The sequence below is a fragment of the Solanum verrucosum genome, unplaced genomic scaffold (assembly GCF_900185275.1).
Source record: "Solanum verrucosum unplaced genomic scaffold, falcon-dt-bn FXZP01000062.1, whole genome shotgun sequence".
NCBI lineage: Eukaryota > Viridiplantae > Streptophyta > Magnoliopsida > Solanales > Solanaceae > Solanum > Solanum verrucosum.
In genome coordinates, this window is record NW_026020477.1 from 6,291,742 (window position 1) to 6,307,048 (window position 15,307).

Sequence of the window (15,307 nt, forward strand, 5' to 3'; positions counted from 1 at the left end):
GGTAAAGCTGGGGGAGCTGCATGAGGAGCAAAGGCAATCCGACTATGCTGAGGGTAGTCCCTGGCCCAATGACCCACTCACCACACTCATAGCAACCCTGTCGAGAGGGACTCTTAGAAAAACGACTATCATGGCTTGAAGAACCTGACCGAAATAACTCGCGGCCCTGACTCGAACTAGCCTCGCTCCGACCACCATCTGATGCCTGAAAAGAGGCCTGTGTAGGTCTGCTAGATTGACCCTGTCGAAACCGTCGTTAGGTACTGTCATGATAATCCCTAGACCTGGGGCGAGAATCACTGTAGCTACCCTCATACCAAGCCCTCTTCTCGCTACCCCCTTGGGCCTCACGACGAAGATGCTCCATAGTACTGGCATGGTCAACCACGTCTAAAAAAGATCAATCCACAGAAACCAAAGACTGGGTCTCAAGCCAAAGCAACAATCTCAACCCACGAACAAAACACCTAACTATATCCTCCTCCGTAGGTAATATCATCTCGGCATGACGGGAGAGCTCGTGAAACCTAGTCTCGTACTCTGCCACTGACATGGAGCCCTGCTCTAACCAGCAGAACTGATCCCTGAGGCGGTCTTTGACGCTACGAGGGATAAACTTGGCCAAGAAGGCCTCAGAAAACTCATCTCATGATACCGGTGGAGATCTAACTGGTCTGGTCTGAATGAATGTGCGCCACCACTGCCTAGCGGGCCCATCTAGCTGGTAAGCGATGAAGTCGGCCCCTCTAGACTCCACTAAACCTAAAGTGTGAAGCCTCTCACGGCAAGTAGTAAGGAACTCGTGGGCATCCTCACCCACAGCCCCAGAAAACCTCGGTGGTGTCAACCTAAGAAACACACCAAGCATCTTCTGGTCCTCGAGCAGCATAGGTATGTCCGCTGCCAAGGGCTTTACTCCCTCAGGTGGTACCTGGACCTGAGGTGCCCTCACTGTAGGCTGATATTGCGGTACTAGTGTTGGTGTAGCTAGGGCGGGTGGCGGCTACATACCCCAAGCACACCCAAGAGCTGTGCAATAGCAGGCTAGAGATCTAGAGTCAAAACTCGTCCGGGTGGTGGCTGGGCTGGCCTCGGCCCTACCGGCGGAGCTAGTATATGAGTTGCTGGAGGGTCCGCTATTGGTTCTGAAACATCCTCTCTCTCATGGGCTGGTGCTGCGGCCCTGCCTCGATCTCGGGGTCGGCGTCTACCCCAAGCTGGGGCTCTGTCTGCAGGCTCGGGTGCATCACCCCCGGCCGCACTACCTTGCAAGCGAGCCATCTTGCGAAAGAGTGAAACAACTGAGATTTCAAGGAACCAATAAGACACACGTTGCATGAAAGTGAAACAAAAGAGGAAACCTTCCTAAAGACATCCTGTAGCCTCCCGAAGATAAGTTACAGACGTCTCCGCACCGATCCGCAGGACTCTACTTGACGTTAGCTCTGTACAAGTGAGACCGATGAACCTGGGGCTCTGATATTAACTTGTCACGACCCAATTTCTCGAGTCATGATGGCACCTACTATACCCTACTAGTAGGTAAGCCAACCCGTAACACAAAACATCAAGTAATGAGCGTAAGGGCAGAAACTAGCGAAAACAATAATCTAAACAATGACAACAAAGCGGAAGCAACCCAGAATAAATATATACAGAAATTCCTCCCAGAACATGGAAGCACTAGTACAAAGCTATCTAATAAAGAGTACAAGTCCCAAAAGTGGACCACATAAAGCGTGTCTCAAAAAGCAACAAGACTAGCTAAAATAAAAGAAGGAGACAGAACAAACCCAAAACGCCAAGTGTTCTCCCACGTCTCCGAGTCACACCTGCAAAAGAAGGTTGGAACTAATCACCGCTGGTAACTGGTATTGGAACCTGCATCACAAAATAGATGCAGAGTGTAGCATGAGTACCAAAACAATAGTTACTCAGTAGGCATCAAAGGCCGACAGACCAAAAAAAGTAAAAACAATAAGAAATGATAGAATCTAGACACAGAGAGGTCAAAGCGGATATGAAAAGAAAGCACACGAGCATACCAGAAATAACTAAGTACAACTAAACTAAACCTAACTGGACCCCCATAAGGTACACTCGTGCGCAAGTTCAAATAAAACCTGAACGAACCCCCATAAGCTCGACAGATACACAGAAAAGCTAAGTTTATTGAGAAAGAAGAAAATCGGGCTCCCAGCCCAAAGTAACCAAGATAACCCATCAGACTCCACCCAGCCAGTAGTGCACTCCCAGCCCAGCTAGAAAGAGTGACCCTAGGGGGCACCCAGCCAAACAGTCCACTCCCAGCCCAACGAGAAAGAGGGACCCTTGAGTGAGGTAGATATCGCGAGTCGTCCTACCATGCAGTCAGCTCCCAACCCAGCTAGAAAGAACGACACGGGGACACCCAGCCAGCAGCACACTCCTAGCCCAGCTAGAAAGAGAGGCCAGGAGGCGATCGTCGAAATCACCAAGTCCACCCAACCAGCGATACTCTCCCAACCCAGCTAGAAAGAACGACCCAATGGGTGATGGTATCTCCAATAGGATCCAATCCAACAACAGCCACCGTGGAACGCCATCCACTCTAAGATATCACAGAAAAGGCTCTAACCCTATACTATCTCAATCCCACACCTTTAGTGATGCACTAAACCTTCAAGAACTGCAGAACTAGAAGGAGAAGATACAAAAGTGCAACAAGCAGCGATAGCGCCTAATCTAAAGCTCGAACTATCAGACTTAAGTCTGCTACTCCAGTCTACAAGGAGCTAAGTCATCTGAACGACGTCGACAGAAAGTCAAGGCTATCTAGCCCACACGAGTCATAAGTCTAAGGCAATGTTAGCCTAACCTAGACTAAGGACATCATGCTTACGGTTAAGGATGAACAAGCATACAATAACATTTAGCACATAAGCATGCAACTCTACTAAATCGGTTAACATGGTACTACACCTGAATTATGGTCAATCAATCCTAACATAAGGTATCTAATCAAAGTAAAGTAAGAAACTGGTACCCACCCCCAATTCACTCTAATCGATATGTTTTTACACAATTAAGCTCAATCTAATAAAAAGGAAGCCGTAGCATACCTTAAGGCCGACCGCTCGCGCTCCAAATCACTTTGTCAGAGTTTTTCCTTCCCGACGACCTTTGAACGCTGTCACTCTATCAAATATAGGATCACAACATTAGTATGGTCGTTTAGACACCAAAATCACAACAAACGGAGACAGGTCAATTTTGGAGTCAAAATGGGAATCGTGGGACCCGCACCAAACTGTCCGGATTTGACTCCGTCAAGAGACCCAAAACAGTACCCCGAACTTGTGTTCCAAAATGGAACACAATTCGAGGCTCAAAATGCAGCAAAACCCAACATTCAAGGAAAATCACATTTTAATCAACTTAAAAGAAAACATGCAGCAGTCTAAACTTGGAATTTATGAGAATCAAAAGGTTCCCAGCACTCCTTGAACACTCTACGGCGCAGCCACGATAATTCTCAACACGTGAGACTTCGAATCACCCAAAACCGAGCTAAAATGAGTGAGATATTACCAAAACAAGAAGGCCTTGCAAATGCTCGAAAAAGGCCTAACAGTCAGGTTTATCGCTAAATTTACCTCGAACGACGTGCACCCGACAACTTCCAAATACTCTACAGTGAAGCCACCGAAAATATGAAGCTCCTGCACTTCGAATCGCCTAATTCAGTTGAGAGATGAGAGAGTTATGAAGATTTTAAGTTTGGAAAATGATTGCTGATATTTTTGCATTTTATAGCAGATTTTTCTGCATTTTTTTCTCGAAAACTTAAAAATTTCGACGGGGTGCTTCGAACGAGTTCGGAACCCCGTGCACGCAAACAAGATATGCAACCATACCAAATTTGATATTACGGACTCAATGACAGTCAAAATTTTCATACGAGGTCATTTTGAAAAAAAATGGGTCCCACACCCAACCGCCATTTTAAGTCAAAAACCACAAAAGGGCTCGGAAAAATATTGAAAACCTCAGAAGACAAAAGAAGGATCAATCTAGACCAAACTCGACATTCTTGAGCTAACCGCACTAACGGAATTCTCATCCGAGCGCGTTTACTCAGAATGTTGACTAAAGTCAAACTTAGGCTTAAACTTAAAGTTAAAATGCCTAATCGCACCGACTCACACTGAAAACCTCGGAAGTTATGCCAACCATGCTACTAGCCTAACATGACCCTTCCGTAGCTAATGAAAACGTCAGAATTGGATTCAGATGTCATCTTCTTGAACTTTTGATAAAAAATGATCGTTTAAGGTTCATAAGCTCCAAAAACACTAAGACTCGCACAATAACCAAACGAACGACCAGGTGACCGAACTGTCAGTCCCAGCAAATGACTTAGGGTCGTTACAGGAATGCTCTAAATGACACACAGAAGGCAAAACACAAAAATGACCATGAGGGTCATTACAGCATAACCGTTGGACCATCCAACAAAAGGCTGAAATGATTAGACAAGGGTACCTAGTTGGCGGGCTTCCTCCAGAGATAGTTCTAGAACACGCTTTGCAAGAGGAGTAAAAGGGATTTCCACTGCAATAAATACACAACCCCTGCCAATAATCTTCTCTACTTCCACACGAGCATCTTTCAAATTAATTCCCAAGGATTTAAGAACCTTAGCAGCCATACCAGTTCCCTCACCAATAAGACCCAGCAGGATCTGTTCTGTCCCGACAAAGTCGTGACCTAGTCGTCTGGCCTCATCTTGCGCAAGCATAATGCCTTGTATTGCTTTCTCAGTGAAGCGCTCAAATATTGCTTTTGGGACTAATCGGCACCCTCGTGGTCGTCTGACAAAAGTTGCAGCTGCCACTTTTGAATGGAGAGTTTCTCCAGATTTTACAAGTAGTGTATCTAATGCATTGCACCCTCGCAGTCCTACAAAGCTCTTAAGCTTTAAGGAAGGAAATTTTACATCATATATCATTCTAACACTTCTTTGATTTTTTCGGGATCCATTGAATTGTGCAGCCCTTTCATCGGCAACAACAACTGAAGATAGAATGTCTGTTGACTGAACTAAAGCTCTAGCCATGATGGACCCGCAACCTGAAAAGATCAACAAAATTATTATTAACAAACATCAAAATAATAGGTCAGAACAACTCAAATGAACAAAATTAGTTCTAAAGTTTTCATCTTTACAGAAAAAATGGTTGAATTTCAACGCAAGAAATAAAGGGTCAAAGTAAAAAAAAAATGCAGAAACACCAAATTCAAAACATTCAACACATTCCCAAAACCAAATCTTGAAAAGAACCCTAATACCAATCTGTGTTATTCACCGATGGCCGTGTGAGGGTTATATATATATATATATATATATATATATATATATATGAATTTTATTTGGTACCAAGTTAGTTTTTTCCTATAAATAAGGAGTTTCTTTATTATAATTGAGCATTGAGTATAACTTAGAGGATTTTTTTTATTTTTTTTATTTTAAGTCAATTAAGATTTTGTTTAATGAGTTAAGTAAAGATTACAAGAATATACTATTTAAGACCTTAATTAACAATATATGTATATACTCTTTTTTATTTACAAACTAAGTTTTTAATTACAAACATGACATTATTTAATTTTTGATTTAAAAAAAATATATTTTAATATTTGATTTATTCCTTTTTTGGGGATTATGTGCCGATTTATGGGATTGATAATTATTGTTTACTTTTTGGTTTCCAGCCATAATTTTACTCTTTTATATTGTTTTTGGCCCAATTTTCGTTTTTTTATATAGTTTACGATTTATTCCTATTTTGTGGGAGTATGTGCTAAATTTATGGTTTTGATAATTATTGCTTACTTTTTGGTTTTTCAACAATAATTATAGTGTTTAATATTGTTTTTTTTTTGCCCATTTATTGAATTTTCATTTTTTTTGTGTATATTTTGGTATCCGATTTATTTCCTATTTTGGGGGGTTATGTGCTAAATTTATGGAATTGATAATTATTTTTTACTTTTTGACTTCCCAACCATAATTATACTCTTTATTAATTATAGGGAAAAGGGTTAAAAATACCTCTCAACTTTGTTTTATTGGTTGACTATGCCCTTACCATTAAAACAAAGTTATTTTTACCCCTGTCGTTACTAATTTCATTATTTTTGTCCCTCAATTAGATGAAAATCCCCAAATAACTTAAACTAACCCGATTTCAACTGATATTACCCAATTATCTGTTTTAACCTAACCCAAACCCGACCCAATTCTCAAATGAGGACTTTGAACTGGACAAGAGAAGCGGATTACTCAAGACAGTTATCCATTGAGTGACTTTTGGGTTATGAAACAAAGTTAAGTGAGTTTCTGAGTTAACTACACATAGTTAATTGATTTTCTGGGAAAGTTATTCATAGTTAAGTGACCATTTGAGATATCATCTCGGAAATTTGGCTGTGTGGCTATTACATCTGGACCGATCACTTGCCAACATAAAGAGAAGAATACCATGATGTATCCATCTAGTTCTGGGGCTTTGTCTCCTGCACATGCTTTTGACACAATCCAGGATCTCGTGGCTCAAAAGGTGCCATCAACATCATTTTGTCCTTTGCATTATCATGGGGCAATCCCTCATGTTGAAATGTGGTCTCCATTCCTCAGTCTCAGAGTAAAGTTCTTCATAGTAGGAGACTATTTCCTCTAGGCCAAATTGGGGAACCACTTGGGATGGGAATGATTCAGCCACATGCATCATTTGATGAAAGCATTATAGTCGCCTCTGATGATTGGTTTGTCAACCACACTCTCTCTTTCTTAATGTCAGCTGGGTCTGTCAGTTTCTCCTCCTACTGTTAGCTTATCAGTGTCTTGACTCTCCTGTGTGCATTGGTTGTTCTGTGAAAAAAAATAGTATTCCTATCACCTTGTTTCAGCCATAGTGTCCTAGATCTTTGTCTCCAAGCAATCTCCTCATGTCTTGCAATATCTTCAAATTCCATTGATAAAGCCAATCTTTTGGTTATTTCATCTTCTGTTAAAAGCTTCTGATCTGGGATTTCATCCAATTTGTAAATTGATTTAATACACTTGCTTCTGTAGTCATAGTTTACCTTAGATTACTCCATTCCTTCAACTTCTTATTCAGAGCTTTCAATTTGAAGGTCAGAATGTAGTCAGACCTTCCAGTGCAATAGAAGGATTTCCACCAGTTCTTTATCCTGTCACTAAAGTCTTCTGTTTGAAGCTCCCAATTCTCAAATTTGAAGTAAGAATTGTTATGTTCCAGTTACCACATTGTAGCATCAATGGTGGGTGATTGTAAGTCACTCTGTGCATGATGGCATGAAGGACTGCCTTGTGTTCCTGAAGCTTGTATCCCATTCTTCTGAATTAAGAACCTATCCAATCTTGCTGATACTGTCTTGTCTATCCCCTTATTTCTTTGTTCTCCCCTGTACTTCTAAGTGTACAATACGGTTGTTTCTCTTATGAACATTGGTAACGTGATGAAAGAACTTAGTATTTCTGTCCCTCTTTCATCCATAAGGTCCTAGACCTTTGTCTCCATGCAATCTCCTCATGAATATGTAGTTCTTCATAATTCATGAGAACAACCGACTGTTGACCGATTCTTCCTCTGTCAGTGCTCTCTACTATCAAGTAAAGAGTCCAAGCTTCCATTTGGCTGAGCAACTTAGACCTTTGGATCTTCAGGTCCCCTTGTTCATTCTAACTCCATTTCTTAAGCTTTCCTTTGAGGGCTTTGTGTTTGCTAGCTAATCTGTTGTCAAGTCTTCCAGTGAAGACGAAAAGAGTTCAACCAAGTTTTAACTTATCTACAAACCTTCTGTGTTCAACCACCATTTTTCAAAGAGTGCTAAAGGAACATGATAAAATTGTAGAAGTGTTTGTTTTATGTTGAAGTGCTCACTCCATTCTAAGGAAATCAAAATTCTATCTATTCTGGATGTACTGGTTTTTGATGCATAATTTTCTAGTTCTTGCTTCTTGATGGTTGTAACCTCTTACATGTTAATCACTTGTGACTTTTACAGGCTGTGTGTTGCTTGCTTGGGTTCAGCTTGGGAGCATTTAAACCTTATTGGACGCTCCTCATTTTCTGTGAGTGTTGCTTCATGATCGTGCTTTTGCCTGAACTTGTTATCTGTTTATGGAATTACTACCGGGTGATAAGTACGAAAATCCTTATGAGTTGTATATCCTATTCAAGATTCTAATGAATACAAAGGTGCTCGATAGATTTATGTCTTGTTCGTTAGTATTAGGGTGGTTCTTTAACTTATCGTTGCATGTTTCAACAGGTATCTCCTCTTCTTACCTTATAAAGGAATGTTTGGTTGTACATATACTGAGAGTTTGATTTTCTCTGTGTGAGAGAGAGACTATCAATATCACATTTTTTTCCTGTGATTAGTGATAAAATTGATTTTGATGTGATGATTGATCCAAAGTACCCCCCCCCTCCCATGGCTTCTGTATGTATAGGCTTAGGCTAATTAAAAACTAACCTTGTCATATCTATTTCTGGTTCTAGGATGATCAAAGGAGACTTTGCCTGTATGCTGCTTTATTTTTGCCATTCAGAGAGACCATTTATAGAGATAGCAAAGCCAAAAAGGTAAACTCTGGACCATCAAAGACTCCATGCAGGCAGTTGGTTTGCATTGATCGATTCCAGTCTGCTTCTTTTATGTGACTTGAACAGTTCTTATGATTCCATCTAGGGTGTGTTGTGCTTATGATTGATGTTATTGGACATTTTGTTTCTAAGCAGAAGAAAAATCATTGCCTAAAGATGCTAATTTTTGTGTAGTTGTAACCTCTTTCTGTGAACTTGATAATGTCTACACATGTTGAGGATTTGCGATTTCTTTTGTCAATAATTACTTACTTTGGCTGATGCTGATCAGATTCCAGTTGTCAATTATATTTTTCGCAATTCTCTCAAGTTGAAGGCCAGTGATGCGGAAACAGTGAGTGATTCTTCATGCAACTGTTTCATTTGCTTGCATACTGTAACTAAGAAGTTTGTCACCTTAATTCCACTACTCGTTTCTAAAGAAGATATCCAAGTTCTTGAAGTTGATTGGAAAAGAGATACCATTGAGGTTCCAATTGCTTCAAAACTTAGAATATTGACTGGTAACAATATCTTTCTTTTGCATGACAACTTCTACCTATTAGTGTCATCTTGCAAATTGATATAATAAATGTTTGTTTACAAACAGGTTTGCTACATCGAGAAATTAAAGAATTTTGGCACGTCGTTCTTCTTCTATCTATGCAGCTACATCCTGTTGACATTGTGTCCTCTACAAGTTTCTCAAATGAGGACTTTGAACTGGACAAGAGAAGTGGATTATTCAAGACAGTAGAGAATGCAGTAATAACACTAATACTATTTGATTGAATTGTAGATCTTTGTAACCTTAATTTCCAGGTCTGGAGAAGGTTTGGGAAATGAAACCACTGGTTAATGGAAAGGAAATTATGAACATTTTGCAGATTAAAAATGGAGGGCCAGTTGTTAGAGAATGGGTATGCCACTAATACTATTTTCTTAACCAGCGTTTAATTGGCTATAAGTATTTACTCATAGTTCAATTTTCCTCTGCAGCAACAAAAACTGCTGGAGTGGCAGCTCGCACACCCTTCTGGTTCAGCTGAAGAATGCATTGATTGGATGAAACAAGCACAGTCAAAACATGCAAGAACCGAGTAGTTTTGAACTTCAATCATATACAGTGGGTGATGTAAGGCGCTGTAAGAGAAGCATTGCATAGCTGACGGATGTGAGATGTTGCTCGACTTGACCTTAAATGGATCGTATGCAGAGAAAGAAATAGGAAAACAATTAAGGATCTTGTTCAATTGAGGAATTGCCAGTCCCTAATCACTTATTCCTTTTGGTGCACTGATGAGGTTTTGGTAGGTATAGAATAATATTTGGAAAAACTTTTTGTTGGTATTCTCCTCATATATGGGCGTTAGACAATTGGCATTTTTTCCAGCTTATTATTTTTACTATTTTTTACTTATTTCAGTTTAGTGCTTCCTATTTTCTAGCTAGACTTAATCAACTTTAGTTGCTCAACTTTCTGAAGTTAGTGGCCCTTTAATTGGCTGTTAATGGCCCCTTTTATGGTTGTTAGTGGCACGTGTTCTTATTTAGTTTTAACATCCACTTTGTAAGTGGCTACTAGATAGGAAATGGTTAGGTTTTTCCTTGTATAAATTCTGATCTTATGCAAATTAATACATAGCTGGAATTTCATAAGTTCACTCTTTATTCTTCAAATCAGTTTCTTGAGTATTTTTGTTCTAACAGTGGCATCAGAGCCTCTAGTTGATCTTACAGGACCAAAACGTTTTAACCTACAACACAAATGGCATCCAACAACCTACCATCCACCATTCACTTTCACCGGTGAAAATTACCAAATCTGGTCTGTGAAGATGCAAGCTTTTCTGGAAGCCTATGAACTTTGGGAAACTGTGACGGAAGATAAACCATTTGCTGCTCTACCAACATATCCTACCTTGGCTCAAATCAAATCCAACAACGAAGAGAAGGAAAAGAAATCTAGAGCCAAGTCTCTTATGTAGAATGTTGTGGCAGATTCTGTATTTTACAGAATCATGGCTTGCAAAACAGCAAAACAGGCTTGGGATAGGTTGGAAGAAGAATATCAAGGCAGCGATAGAACACACCAAATGCAAGTGTTGAACCTGAAAAGAGAGTTCGAGTGCTTGAATATGTAGGACGATGAAACAATCAGTAAGTATGCTGATCGAATCTCCTTAATTGTTAATAACATTAGACTTCTTGGTGAAGAATTTACAGACAAACGAATTGTGGAGAAAGTTCTTATGACTCTTCCTGAGAGGTTTGAATTTAAGATTTCCTCTCTTGAAGAATCCAAGGACCTGGGCAAACTTTCATTAGGTGAACTAACGAGTGCTCTTCAAGCACAAGAGCAAAGGAGGACTATGAGAAGGGACAAATTCACTGAAGGAGCTTTCTCTGTATAGAAACAAATATTTGGTAAAGGAAAGCAATAGGTCAACCAAAAGAATAAGGGCAAGCATGATGGAGGAAATAATAGTGGAGATGTGAAGTAGAAGTTCCCTCTGTGCAAACATTGTAAAAGAACTACACATCTGGAGAAGTATTGTTGGTGAAGGGTCGATGTTATATGCGACAACTGTAAGCAGAAGGGGAACATATCCAAGGTCTGCAAATCAAGAGCAAAGGCCTCTGGTGCTTTACAAGCACAAGTAGCAGAAGCTGCAGATGCACATGAGGAGCAACTCTTTGCAGTTTCATACTTTTCAATCAATGAATCCTCTGATTCATGGTTTCTTGATAGTGGTTGCACACATCACTTGTGCAATGATGGTGAAATGTTCAAATTCCTCGATGATACTTACAAATCTAAAGTAAAAGTGGGAAACGGTGAAGCAGTAGAAGTCAAAGGCAGAGTTACAGTGTCTATCTCAACAATATCAGGTATCAAAACTATTCCTAATGTTTTGTACACACCTGATATGAGTCAAAATTTGTTGAGTGTTGGACAAATGCTTGAAAATAATTATTCTTTGCATTTTAAGAACCGTGAATGTGTTGTTTCTGACCCTTCTGGAGTAGAATTATTTTATGTCAAGATGAGCAACATAATGTTTTCAGTTGATTGGGAGAAAATAACTGAGCAAGCTTACACTATTACTTCACAAACATGTACAAACCTATGGCACAAAAGGTTTGGTCACTTCAATCTGAGAAGCATCGCAGAGATGAAAAAGAAGGAGCTAGTGGAAAATATGGTTGGATTTCTTTCTAATGCTCAAGTTTGTGAAACTTTCCAACAGGGAAAGCAAACAAAATTGCCATTTCAAGCAAATCAAGTATGGAGAGCTAACCAGAAACTTCAGCTCATTCATACGGATGTTTGCGGCCCAATGAAAAAAAATTCATTGAGTGGTAACAAATACTTTCTCCTCTTTATTGATGACTACACCAGAATGTGTTGGGTTTATTTCATTAGACTGAAGAGTGAAGTCTTTGATGTTTTTAAATAATTTAAAGCTTTAGTAGAAAATCAATGTAATCTTAGTATTAAGGCTTTAAGGTCTGACAATGGAGGATAATATACTTCTTCTCAGTTTGTGGAGTTTTGTAATAGCACAGGTATTGAACGCCAATTGACATTACTATACACTCCACAACAAAATGGCGTGTCAGAAAGGAAGAACAGGACAGTAATGGAGATGGCCAGATGTCATTTGCTCGAAAGAAAGATCCCAAATCAGTTTTTGGCGGAGGCAGTCAATACCTCTGTATATTTGCTGAACAGATTGCCTACTAAGGCCTTGCAGGACATGACTCCATATGAAGCTTGGTGTGGGAACAAACCATCAGTACACCATCTCAGAATCTTTGGATGTATATGTTATTATCGAGTTCCAGAAACAAAGAGGACTAAGCTGGACAACAAGGCTCATAAAGGCATATTTATGGGCTATAGTTCATCCAAAGGTTATAGGATTTTCTGTTTGAAATCAAAAAAACTAATTCTCAGCCGAGAAGTGAAGTTTGATGAAGTAGTTGGTTGGGATTGGAAAAATAAGAAGACCTCTTATTCTGATTTATTTTCAAAAGAGCAGCCTCAACTTTCAGAAGATGAACTAGTGGATGATGTAAGGGGAACTCGATCCTTAAAAGATGTCTATCAGCGATGTAACTTGGTTACCTCTGTACCAACAAGCTATGTTGAAGCACAAGACTCTCAGGCATAGAGGAGAGCTATGCAAGATGAACTAGACATGATCGAGAAGAACGGAACCTGGCAGCTTGTTGACAGACCTAGAAATCGCAAGGTGATTGGTGTAAAATGGATTTTCAAGACAAAACTCAATCCTGATGGAACAATTTGCAAACATAAGGCTAGATTGGTGGTGAAGGGATACACACAACAATATGGTGTGGATTACCAGGAAACATTTTCTCCTGTAGCAAGGTATGACACAATCAAGCCTATTCTTGCATTTGCATCTCATAGTTCCTGGCAGATTCATCAACTTGATGTCAAATCAGCTTTTTTGAATGGTTTGCTTGCTAAAGAGATTTATGTAGAGCAACTTGATGGTTTCTCAATTCCTGGAAAAAAAGGATCAAGTTTATCTCTTAGCGAAGGCCTTGTATGGCCTAAAACAAGCCCCAAGGGCATGGTATGAGAGGATGGACAATCATCTCATCCAACTTGGCTTTAGTAGAAGTCAAAGTGAAGCTACTCTGTATGTTAAAGCCACTGCAGGTGAGTCCTTAATTGTCTCAATTTATGTGGATGACATGCTTGTGACAGGAAGCAAAATTAAACTAATCCAAAGGTTCAAGGATGAAATGGAGAAAATCTTTGAAATGGCTGATCTTGGAGTCATGAAGTACTTTCTTGGCATGGAAGTGTTGCTGTCCAGTGATGGAATTTTCATATGCCAGCAGAAATACATTTTGGATATTCTAAACAGGTTCAAAATGCAAGACTGCAAACCTGTGAGTACTCCAATCTCTACTGGTGTGAAGCTTGGCAAGGATGAGGATTCCGAAAAAGTGGATGATAGTATGTATAGAAGCTTAATTGGCAGTTTTCTATATCTAAGCGCAAGCAGACCTGACATTCTGTTTGTTGTAAGTTTGCTCTCTAGGTTCATGCATTCACCTAGAGACACACACTTCACAGCGGCTAAAAGAGTGTTAAGGTATATTAAAGGAACCAGCAAGTTTGGAACTTTTTTCCCAACATCTGCCGAAGTAACTATGAACCTAATCAGGTACTCTGATAGTGATTGGGGTGGCGGAGTTGATGATTCCAAAAGCACCTCTGGATATCTTTTTTGTTTGGGGACAAGTTGTTTTAGTTAGAGCTCTAGGAAACAAGAAACTACAGCTCAATCAACAGTAGAAACTGAGTACATAGTTGTTGTATCTGCTGTGAATCAAGCTATCTGGCTAAGGAAGATGTTGAAGGACTTGGGCCATGAACAAACATAATCTACCAAGATCATGTGTGACAACAGTTCAGCAGTTTCAATCTCAAAAAATCCAATGCTTCATGGTCGAACTAAGCATATCAAGATCAAGTTTCATTTTATTAGAGAAGTCCAACAATCTAATGAAGTGTTGCTTGTTCATTGTTCATCTAAGAACCAGCTAGCTGACATTTTCACTAAGTCATTGCCAAAGGAAAGGTTTGAAGATCTGAGGCAACGAATTGGTGTTTTCCACAAAAATGCCAAGGAGGAGTTTAGACAATTGGCATTTTTTCCAGCTTATTATTTTTACTGTTTTTTACTTATTTCAGTTTAGTGCTTCCTATGTTCTAGCTAGACTTAATCAACTTTAGTTGCTCAACTTTCTGAAGTTAGTGGCCCCTTTAATGGCTGTTAGTGGCCCCTTTTATGGTTGTTAGTGGCACATGTTCTTATTTAATTTTAACATCCACTTTGTAAGTGGCTACTAGATAGGAAATGGTTAGGTTTTTCCTTGTATAAATTCAGATCTTATGCAAATTAATACATAGCTGGAATTTCATAAGTTCAATCTTTATTCTTCAAATCAGTTTCTTGAGTATTTTTGTTCTAACATTTTGTGCCCACTGTTAATAACTCTTATCTTATTTATTTGATTAAAAAAATGAAAAGTTCAATTCAGATTCATGTGCCCAATTTTACATTTGGGTAGTGTGCATGACCAATTGTTGATAGCAGATTAGAATCAATATTTTCCCTTTTTTCCACTCTGTTGTCCAAGAATTATATACTGCTTTGCTTTCATCAGAGAATTTGAAATGTTGAAATGATATGTCTTTAAAAAGTCATTCAATTTTGCCTAGTTATCTTCCATAGTCATCCAACTTTGTTGAGTTAGCCTCCATGGCCGTTTTAGCTGGAAATACAATTTTCGGGGTCGTATGGTTGGATTAATTATTTTGGGATTGGTGACCCTAAGATAACTTATCACATCATGAATACGGGATAACTTATTCCATCATTATGATATAAATGACAGTTAAACAAGACACCAAAATTTTATCCATGATTTTTTTTTCAGGGCTCTTTATTTTTATCCCTCATGCCAAATGACCCCTAAGGTCATATGACATTGCTATACATGTTTAGGGATGTACATGAACATGTTGGTATGGATTTTTCAAAAATCAAATCAAACCATTTGTGTCAAATTTTGAAACCTATAAACCAAATCAAATTAAT

The 15,307-nt window shown here is 39.3% G+C and overlaps 1 protein-coding gene across 1 annotated transcript in view; it reads left to right on the forward strand.

Moving 5' to 3' along the window:
- The window catches only part of LOC125809142 (tRNA nucleotidyltransferase cca2), a 244,098-nt gene extending 234,320 nt beyond the window's left edge, over positions 1–9,778 (forward strand). The window contains exon 15 of the mRNA XM_049488795.1: positions 9,657–9,778. Coding sequence (XP_049344752.1) covers positions 9,657–9,761 — 105 coding nt within the window. The 3' untranslated portion in view covers positions 9,762–9,778. The remainder of the gene's footprint in view (positions 1–9,656) is intronic.
- The last annotated feature ends 5,529 nt before the right edge of the window (positions 9,779–15,307 follow it).